This window comes from Orycteropus afer, unplaced genomic scaffold (assembly GCF_000298275.1).
Source record: "Orycteropus afer afer isolate SDZICR_OR568_19922 unplaced genomic scaffold, OryAfe1.0 scaffold00062, whole genome shotgun sequence".
NCBI classification, from domain to species: Eukaryota; Metazoa; Chordata; class Mammalia; order Tubulidentata; family Orycteropodidae; genus Orycteropus; species Orycteropus afer.
This window is the reverse complement of record NW_006921649.1, coordinates 6,426,483-6,436,785: the sequence shown is the minus strand read 5'-3', so window position 1 is coordinate 6,436,785 and position 10,303 is coordinate 6,426,483. Positions and strand designations below refer to the sequence as shown.

At 42.1% G+C, this 10,303-nt stretch overlaps 1 protein-coding gene across 1 annotated transcript in view; it reads right to left on the bottom strand.

The window, feature by feature from the left end:
• The window catches only part of WWC1 (WW and C2 domain containing 1), a 221,303-nt gene that overhangs the window by 27,625 nt on the left and 183,375 nt on the right, over window positions 1-10,303 (bottom strand). Inside the window, exons 16-17 of the mRNA XM_007939741.1 lie at window positions 5,363-5,515; window positions 4,522-4,613 (exon numbers count right to left, since the gene is read on the bottom strand). Coding sequence (XP_007937932.1) covers window positions 4,522-4,613; window positions 5,363-5,515 — 245 coding nt within the window. The remainder of the gene's footprint in view (window positions 1-4,521; window positions 4,614-5,362; window positions 5,516-10,303) is intronic.

Here is a 10,303-nt window from a genome sequence, read left to right as displayed (position 1 = left end):
CCCCACAGAGCACAGTTATACTTTGACACAAGAAAAAGGTCACAAAGAATCAGAGTGGACTCTATGGCAACTGATTAGGTTAAGAGGTACTCTTAACCCTTGCTGGTGGACCATTTACTAGTGCAATCTTATGTGAGAACTAGTCTGCAGTATCTATAAAATACATACAGGCTAGGACCCAGAAATTCCTATTCTCAACATCTGCCTTAGACAAACACACACACAAGTTTTTAAGGAAGCAAATATAAAGACTTTCACTCTAGCCTTTTGACTATATTCTCCTGTATTTTCTAATATGCTTAGGGTTTTGTTTTGCTTGTAGATCTTAAGCAAAATCCAGTCTTCTGATAACATGCAGTGAATAAACCTAAAAAATAAAAGAAGGGACCAAAATGGTACACAGGGCCTTGGATGCCAAGGGGGAAGGAGTATAAACTATAACAGGGGCCAGTCGTTGGAGACCTCCACACGTGATTCCAGCACTGAGCAGGCACCACAAGGCTAGTTAACATTCTAGGGCCAAAAGAAGCCTCCAGTCTTGGGCAGGGGCCTGCAGATGGATTTACCCCAGAACAGCAGCTCTGGGATCCTCAGCCCTCATTGTAAGTCAGTGTCTGGGGAACTCTGAATGGCAAGGGGTGGAGAGAGAGGGGGCCACAAAGGGAGAGAGAACAGAAGGCAGTTGCTAGGAGATGGCTTGAAAAGTCTCAACACAAGCTTGGAATTTGGCGGAAACCACTGATCTTGTGCCAGGGTTTTAGGAGACAGGTCCTGGGCCTATTTCCGGCATCAGACTTTCGCCTGTGTGAATCTCAGCACAGCAGTGAGCCAGAGAGATGAGAGAAGAAGACAGAGGGAGAGGGGGGCAGGGGACAGAGAGAGAGAGAGAGAAAGAGAGAGGGAGAGAAATAGAGGCAGAGAGAGAGATGAGAGAGGAAGATGGTGGGGTGGGGGAGATAGAAAAAGAGTAAGTTAAGAGGAGAGTGAGAGTAAGAGAGAGAGAAATAGGGAGGCAGAGGGAGAGAGGGAGAAAGGCTAGAAAAACGGAGAGAGAGAAGGCGGGGGGCAGAGAGAGAAAAGAAAAGAGCTATTGAGGGACTGCAGTGGGGAAGGGAGAGAAATTGAGGCAATTTAGAAAGAACCCTGAAACAAACACAAAAATTCCAGAAATCGCACATAGCCTGCCATAACGGAATAGTGGAGGAGAGTAAAGCTACAGCCCACGGTCCAAATCCTGCCCACTGCCTGTTCTTGGACAGTCTAAAAGCTATGAATAGGTTTTATATTTTTTAATGGCTTCAAGAAAGTCAAGAGGAAAATAGTATTTTGTGACATGTGCAAATGACATGCAATTCTAGCTCCAGTATCCATGAATGAGGTTTCCTTGGAACGAGACCTGGTCATTCATTGGTATATTGTCAGTGGCTGCTTTCACGCCACAGTAGCAGAGGGAGTTGCTGATAGTGTGGATGGCACTGCAAAGCAGAAAATATTTACCATCTAGCCCTTTACAGAAAATGTTTGCTGACCCCTGGAGTTTATGATAGTGGGGAAGAACTCCTGAGACCAAGTGTCTAAATTTGCAACTGTACTAAAATAATGTTGTTGCCATCGAGTAGATTTTGATCCCACATGACAAAGCAGAACTTCCCCATAAGGTTTCCTAGGTTGTAATCTCTACAGGAGTAGCTTGCCATGTCTTTTTTATTGCAGATCTGCTGGGTGGGTTCGAACTGCCAACCTTTTGGTTAACTGCTGAGCACTTAACCATTGTGTCCGCAGGGCTCCTTAGAATAATAATAGAGAAGAGTTATTAAATCCCCCCTCTGTGTCAAGGCTGTGTTAAATGTTCATCATGCATAATTTTATTGAATCAGCAAAACACCCCATGATGTAGTGGCTAAGATTTTTTAAATCTCTACTTTACAGAAGAGGAACTAGATGTCGAGAGCAGTGCTCTTAGCCCAGGTTACACAGTCACTCAGGGGGCTTTTAAGTATACTTATGCCCGAGAGCTCTGATAGCATAGTGGCTAAGGCACTTGACTGCTAACCAGAAGGCTGGTGGTTCAAACCCACCAGCCACTCTTCGGAAGGAAGATGGGGCAATCTACTTCCGTAGTGATACTGCCTTGGAAACCCAAGGAGGGGTCGCTATGAGTCAGGTCTGACTCGATGGCACATAACAACAACAACAACATGCTCAGGCCACACCCAGACCTCAGGTTCCACAGTAAATTGATTGAGCTAGACTCAGAATTCATGTCTGTCTGATTTCACAGCACATGTACTTGAGTGCAACCTATTATTTCCTCCCAAAAGGCAAGATTCATAGCCTGTGGCCATTTCCTACTAGATGGGGTTTGCCTTCTCCCTTCTCTAGCAATGTCCCTTCTCTTTTTTCCTAATAATAATTTTTATCATTTGTTGAGTATCTACTATGTGCTTTGTACTTAATCTTCATTAAACTGAAAAAACCAAACCAGTTGCTCTCAGCTGACTCTGACTTATAGTGACCCCATGGGTATCAGAATAGAGCTGTGCTTCACACAGTTTTCAATGGCTGGACTTTTGGAAGCAGATCATGAGGATAGTCTTCTGAGATACCACTGGGTAGGTTCAAACTGCCAACCTCTCAGTAACTAGCTGAGTGTGTTAACCTTTTGTAGCACCCAGGGATTCTAATCATTCTAAAGCCACTGCTGCAGAGTCAATTCCAACACACAGTGACCCTTTAGGACAGAGTAGAACTGCCCCATAGAGTTTACAAAGCTGTAAATTTTTATAGAAGTAGACTGCTATATCTTTCTCCCATGGAGTGGCTGGTGGATTTGAACCACCAACCTTTTGGTTAGCAGCCAAATGCTTTAACCACTGCACTGCCAGGGCTCCTTCTAATCATTATCTTCCTTCCGAGGAGTGGCTGGTGGGTTTGAACCGCCAGCCTTCTGGTTAACAGTCAAATGCCTAAGGCACTATGCCACCAGAGCTCCCTTCTAATCATCAGTGGCTTTAAATTCATTCTCTTTTTTTCCCAGTGACCTTACAAATTGGTATTATTTTCCCACTTTCTATTTGGGGCTCAGAGAAAGTTCGAATGACCTACCTAATGTGAGAAGTCAAGGCATTGGGTTTCTACTGAAGGGGAAGAGAGTGATTGGAAAGAAATGTAGTGTGAGCTTCCAGAATGCTGTTACTTCCGATTCTTGATTTGCATGTTGGTTACATGGGTAGCTTGGTCTCTAATTATTCATTGAGCTATTATTGAAGTTGACTTTTCTGTATATATGTTATACTTCAAAAAAAGTTCAAAAGTGTTTTGCCTAAAGTTATACAAAGTATGATGAAATCAGGGTTTGAACCTGATTCTAGATCAATATTTCCTAAAGTGAGTGGTGAGATCTTTCTGTTGGTATACAGGAAATTAAACAGCAGTGAATCATACTGTTATCTGTTAACCAGAAAGTTATCCCTTTTCAATTCTCTTCTAAACCTTCTGATTTCATCAAGCAGAAAGTCTTGCTTTGGCAGTGGTATATTTTAACATTGCTGAAACAATTCCCTTTGAACAATGGGAGAGAAGATTTTGGGGCATAGAGCCTTAGCAAACAATATATTCAATTTAAACTTTGGTAGTATTGTTTTGTGTTCATTTGTGTAACAGTTACCTTCTGAGGCAGACTTACTGTGAACCCAGTATCCATTCCTTATTTCTTTCTTACCAGCAGAACTCTGATTTATATACCTAACATATCATTCCCCAGGCTACCTTGCAGTTAGATAGGCCAGGAGGCTAAGCTCGGCCAAAGAAGAAATTGCTGGGTGGAACATTCAGGAGCATTCATTGGTTAAAGGTGCACAGGCACACCCCTTTGTCTTTCCTCTTTCCTGCTGCCTGGTGGACCTGATGGCTGGCGACCCAACAACTATCTTGGGCTACAATGCACCTATGATGATGGAAGTCCCTCAGTAAGGAAAAGAGAATAACAGAAAGAGAGAAGGAGCTTTGGCTCCTACAACACCATGGAGCTATCAAGTGAATCTTTAGTTGCCTCCCCCATTCTTCTTTTTACATAACAAAGAAAGAAACTTCTATCTTATTTAAGGCTGTTATTTCTGTACTTTCTTCCTACCTATCAAATACAATTCCTTACTGAGGCAACATTACTTTATGTCAATTTATACTTATTTTCCATTTACAGAATTATTGTTTCTTAAAAAATATTTTAAATGAAAATAAATATAAGAGTATCAAGGCAATGACTAATGTGAAATATCATATTAGGTGTGAAATGGCATGGGTGATAGATACATGGAACACAAATATGACAAATTGGGAAGGGATTTGGGGAACCATTGTACGAGGCTATACTGCCTTGTTGCATGTAGAGAGCCTAGGAGGAGAGACGTTCTTTCTTTTCCCAGGGGAATCCTTTTGATTGGTCTCATGTTTGGGGATCTCATCCCTGGGCTCAGCCCCAAGCCAGGCCAATTCCTGAGGTCCAAGGGAAGTTTCACTTACCAGCTGTCTTCCAGGGTCCGTGTGCTACTCCTTTCCTCTTGCCTCTTTTCTAGCTCCACTGCTGTCTGTTCCAACAGAGCAGACACAGCATCCTGCAAACACAAAGGCTGATGGGTTCATCTGGTGTACCATGAACTCTGATCTATATGATAGGAATCAGAGCTTCTCAGATATATGACACTCTCCATGAACTGAGAGTAAAACTGAAGACCAGAGTAGTTAAGTGTCTTGCCCAAGGTCACTAATTAACTGGAAATCCTGCCCTTAGTTCTTCAAACTGGCAATTCTCCAGAGACTAACCCAGATATATATATATACACACACACACACACACACACATACCTACTCAGCAGAGTTTTAGAAGACAGCAAAGTTTAGTACAGTAGTTAAGTGAGACAGAATTATTGGACTCTGGACATAAGGAGATCATAGTACAGCCAGGGAGACCCACACATGAATCATCAATAACAAAACAATGTAATAAGGGTGATGAGAGATAAGCATTTATGTATGGGGACAAAGGTGCAGTGGCAAAGCCAGCTTGGGTGTTGCATTCCAGGAAGGCTTCCTGGAGGAAGAACTACTATTACACTGAAAGGGGCCTGCAGTGGGGAAGTCTGTGTGACTTGAGGATGTTATTTAACCTCTGAGTCAGTTTCCTCTAATAATGACTACAAAATGTTGTTAAGAAGATTAATTGAAAATATGTATACAAGGTATCCAGAAGAGTTCCTAGGAAATAACTGGCCTAACCATCTTCAGTCCTGGGAGAAGCTTCCCTATTCTTATGTCCAGGAACTGGATGTATGGGAGGATGGAGCAGACCTGGGTCCAAGCTCACCGTGCTTTCGGGTCCTGGGGAGGGTCCGGTGGCTCCCACTGGTTTAGCTTCTCTGTTCTGTTTCTTCAAGTATTTGTAGCTAAGGAGGTTGTACCAGCGAGTTGACCTCTCCCCAGACTGGCACACCTCAGCCAGGCTGATCTGGGCGCCTCCCTGTCAAGGATGGGAAAAAGGAGAGTATCAGCGAGGAAGATAAGGTGTTCTGGGGAATTTAGCTCCTGGAAAAAGTATAGAAAACACCATTCTAGGTGAGACAGGAAGTCCCTGTGTGGTGTAAGCTGTTAACATGTTTGGCTGCTAATTGAAAGGTTGGCAGTTTGAGTCCATTAATACATTGGAAAAAAAAGCCTGGTGATCTACTTCCAAAAAAAATCAGTCATTGACATTTTCTTTGTTGGTTACCAGGGGTGGGAGGGAAGGGGAGGGAATGCTGTTAGATAGATAGAGATAAATATTGATTTGGGTGAAGAGAAGGGCAATGTACCAAATGTGAGTGACCAATATGGCAGCATTGAGGATGAGAAAGACAGAGAGAGTTACATGGGCAGTACAAACAACAAATATGAACCCCTTTGTAAATACAATACTGAGTTGTTAATGAAAGCAAATATGGGTATAGGGACGGATAGATGGGTGAACAAGCTAAACAATTATGTATGTCTAAATGGAGAGTGTATCCAAGATCATATACAGGGTTGGCAGAAAATGGGCCTCTCGAAGAGTATGAAGGGATGGACACTGGGAGGAGGTAACTATGGGGAGGAAGTGGGAGGGGAGCTGCTGCATTGTAAATTTTGGTCAATGACATGAGACAAAGTATATGTGAACTGCTGTATGAAAAGTGAATTTACTCTGTAAATCTTCACCCAAATCCTAATAAAAAAAAAAAAAAAAATCAGTCATTGAAAACCCTATGGGGCACAATTCTCCTCCGACATACATAGGATTGCCCTGAATTGGAATTCACTGAACAGCAACTAGTAAAAAAAAAAAAAAAGGTGAGATGGAGGTTTTCTGGGACGAAGAAAGGGCTAGTTGCTAACTATCTCCATGTACTCACTCACACGCGCACTCATTCACTGGCTTACTCATTCATCAAATCTTTATTGAGTACCTATCCTTTGTTAATCACATTGAGCACCAGGGTCACTGTTAGGTGCTGGGGATAAATGATGGTCCCTACATGGTCCCACCTTCTTGGAGTTAACAGTCTCCCAAGGAACTCAGACACTGGAAAAGTAATTAATTACAAGTGAGATGAAAAGTGGTCAACCTTATCCATAATAAGAGGTAAAAAACTTTACTGATAATCATTTCTCCCCTAACAAATTTGCAGGAACCCAAAAACTTGACATCACACTTTGTTGTTGTTGAGGTGATAAGGAGATAGGCACTCTCACCTTGCTGGTGGGAATGCAAAATCCAGAAATCCCATGGAAGAAATGTGGCAATATCTAGCAAAATTATAGATGCATTTTATAGTCTTTGAACCAGTAACTCTATTTGTAGGTATCACACAGAAAGACCTGCTCAAGTACAAAATAAACCATGAACAAAATTATTCCTTTTAGCTCTCTTTGTAATAGCAATCGATTTTAAATAACTCCAGGGTCCAGTAATGGGGGACTGGGTGAATGAACTGTAATACAATGGAAGGAGGACATTTTAGGTGAGGCACAGGGCCCAGAAGGGCATGGGAGACCCACAGAGTGATGGACTGGCACAGCAGCCATACTGATGGACGATCATGAGGCGTTTCGTTTTGTTGCACATAAGGTCGTCATGACTTGGAGTTGACTCAATGGAAGCTAACAACACCACCAAATGTGAAAAAATGAGGAAATGTATGTACTATGTACTAATGTGGGAAGATCTTCAGGCTATAAAAGGGGAAAAAACAGCATGGTACGGAATAGAATATATAGTATGCAACTTTTTGTACAAAAAAATTAAGGGAGGGATGAATATATCTATTTTCTGAGATGCAAGTCACAGTGGATATGATCATATGACCTTATGTGTAACAGAAATAATGGGAAGATAAGAAATTAATCAAAATGGATCTCAATACAGGGAGTGGAGGGGATGAAGTGGAGTGGAGGATGCAGGATTTATCTTCATTAAGCCTTTCTATGCAGTTTTTCTTTGAATCATATAAATACATTGACTCCATGGCAGTGGTTTTTTAAGAGGTTATATTCAGTTAGCTAATTTATTTCAGCTTATTTACATCAAACTATAATCAATACTTTCCAAATTGGCAAAAACAATTGTCAATTGGTTAAAACTAAGACTTCGTTGTTTTAAAATTTAAGGTGGATGTTAAAACAGTTGGAGGTCCTGTCTTGGATTTGTCAGGTGCTAAAAAATCTTTGGCCCCCAGGGATGGCCTCAGGGCCTTGGGCAGTCAGCTGCCACACCCAAGGCTGGCGGTTCCCCCACTACCTGGCGGGCTGTCTCTTTTAGGAGCTCTGGTAGCATAGTGCCTAAGGCACTTGACTGCTAACCAGAAGGCTGGCGGTTCAAACCAACCAGCCACTCCTCGGAAGGAAGGTTGGGCAATCCTACTTCCATAGTAGTGATACTGCCTCGGAAACCCAAGGAGGGGTCGCTATGAGTCTGGGTCGACAAATAACAACAACAACAACAAAAATTCTTTAACTGTTTACCTACAGCTGGCAAGTCGATTCCAACCCACAGCAATCCTATAGGACACAATAGAACTGCTCTGTAGGATTTCCAAGGTTGTAAATGTTTATGGAAGCAGACTGCCTCATCAGTCTCCCATAGAGCGGCTGGTGGGTTCAAACCACCAACCTTTTGGTTAGCAACTGAATGCTTTACCACTATACCACCAGAACTCCTTATAACCTCTTACAGAGAAAGGATTTATTTCAAGTGATTGAATACTGTATTTTTAACATACTCTTAGTGTAAAAGACTACAAAATAATTTATATTTTTCTTTCGTGGTTCGTTCTTTCACTATGTCCTCTTTAAGGATCCCTGGTGGTGCAATGGTTAAGCCCTCAGCTAGTAATGAAAGGTTGGTGGTTTGAACCTACCCAGTGACTTTTGGGGGAGAAAGATCTGGTGATCTGCTTTGGTAAAGATTACAGCCTAGAAAACCCTATGGGACAGTTCTACTCTGTAGTATCACGGTGTAGTAAATTACTTAGTGTGGCTTTTCTACCCATTAGTCTTTGTAAACTCTGGGGTGGAATTTGCAATGAGCAACTGAGGAGCTCCTGATTGCTAAAGGTATCCACCTGGAGTATTTCTGTTGAGCAGTGGCACAAAGCAATGTTCTGGGAAGTTCACTCTCTCTCAGGTGCTCAGAATTCTGATGTTATGATTGGCTAGTTTGGCCACTCTGCCAGGCTCAAAAGGAGGCCTCCTAGAGGCAGAAGTCTCTCTGACTGCTGGCTGAGAAAGACGTGTTGTTGAGAGAAATGCACTCCTGAGAAACATGCAATGCTGAGAAAGAGACACCAAGAAACGTGTGCTGCTGTGAAAGAGATGCTGAGAGACACACATTGCTGGGGGGAGACTTCCGATAAGATGGGAGGAATAGGAAGACAAGCGACACAGACCCTCTTCAACAAAGAAAAGAAAAACCAATTGACAGAGATACAGAAGATAATCCTGGAACCCTGAACTTTGAAAGGAACTATACAGAAGTGGATTAGGCGCCAACTAGTGGAAAAATCTGAATGAAAATAGGGAGTACATAGATGGTTGGAGCTGCGGACTGTCAGCTACTCTGACGAGACCAACAGCCTGAATATTTCCAAGTGGTGTTGGGACCTGAGAATTGACCTAAAGATCAGTCCCAATCACCAAGGGCTGCAGGGACAACTGGTCTGGTGGCCTGTGACTAGGAAGGGAAACAGCAAGGAGGGAGACAACCTGACCTGTGGACTTTCTGCTGTCCGGAGGGTGCAGCCATTTTGACTGTTTACATGTGGTAGCCATTTTGGATATTTAAAGTGACCGAGGGCACAGCCATTTTGAATGCTTTACAAGTAGCAACCATTTTGGATTTTAAAGTGATATCATTCTCATTCAGATTCCAGGGACCTAAGAATAGGCTCTGTTTGCCAAGGTCGGCAAGGACATATGAGAGACTGACAAAGGAAAAGAGACAGGTGGTGAGTGTGTAAGTGCTGTCAACTAGTGAACAGAGTAGCACAGGACAGTATCCTGCCCGTATGAATAACATACAAACAAAACAAAGAAAATGAAAATTGTGGGCAAGTCACTCCAACATATAATCACCAATAAAATATAGACACAAAAATGTCACAATGCCTCACAAACAACAGAGCATCACAGTCCACACAAAGAAGCAAGATAAAGCAGGAGAAACAAGGGACCAGGATACAGACCCAAAACACATCCCTGAGGAAGACGCAGCATTGGAACTCCCTGATAAGGAATTCAAAAGAATTATATTTAGGTATCTTCAAAGGATTGAGAGACAAACCAAGGAAAACACAGGCGAAACCTTAGAAGAATTCTGGAAGAAAATACAAGAACAAATTAACAAAATAAATGAAAAATTAGAAATGATTCTAAATCTACAGATAGAACTCCAGAAGGTTAATACTAAATTGTCAGAAATAGAAAACACATTGAAAAGGCAAAGGAGTAGAATTGATGCAATGGAAAAAAGAATTAATGAGACTGAAGACAAATACCTGAATACTTCTTTGGAAAGGGATCAATCAGAAAAAAGATCAAAACAAAATGAAGAAAGCCAAGGTTCATGTGGAATACCATCAAAAGGAATAACCTATGTGTCATTGGAATTCCAGAACAGGAAGAGCAAAATGAAACCAGTGAGAAAATTGTCCAAGATTTGTTGGAGGAGAACTTCCCTGATATGATGAAAGATGAGAATATATCCATTCAGGAAGTCCAATGAACCCCAAACAGGATA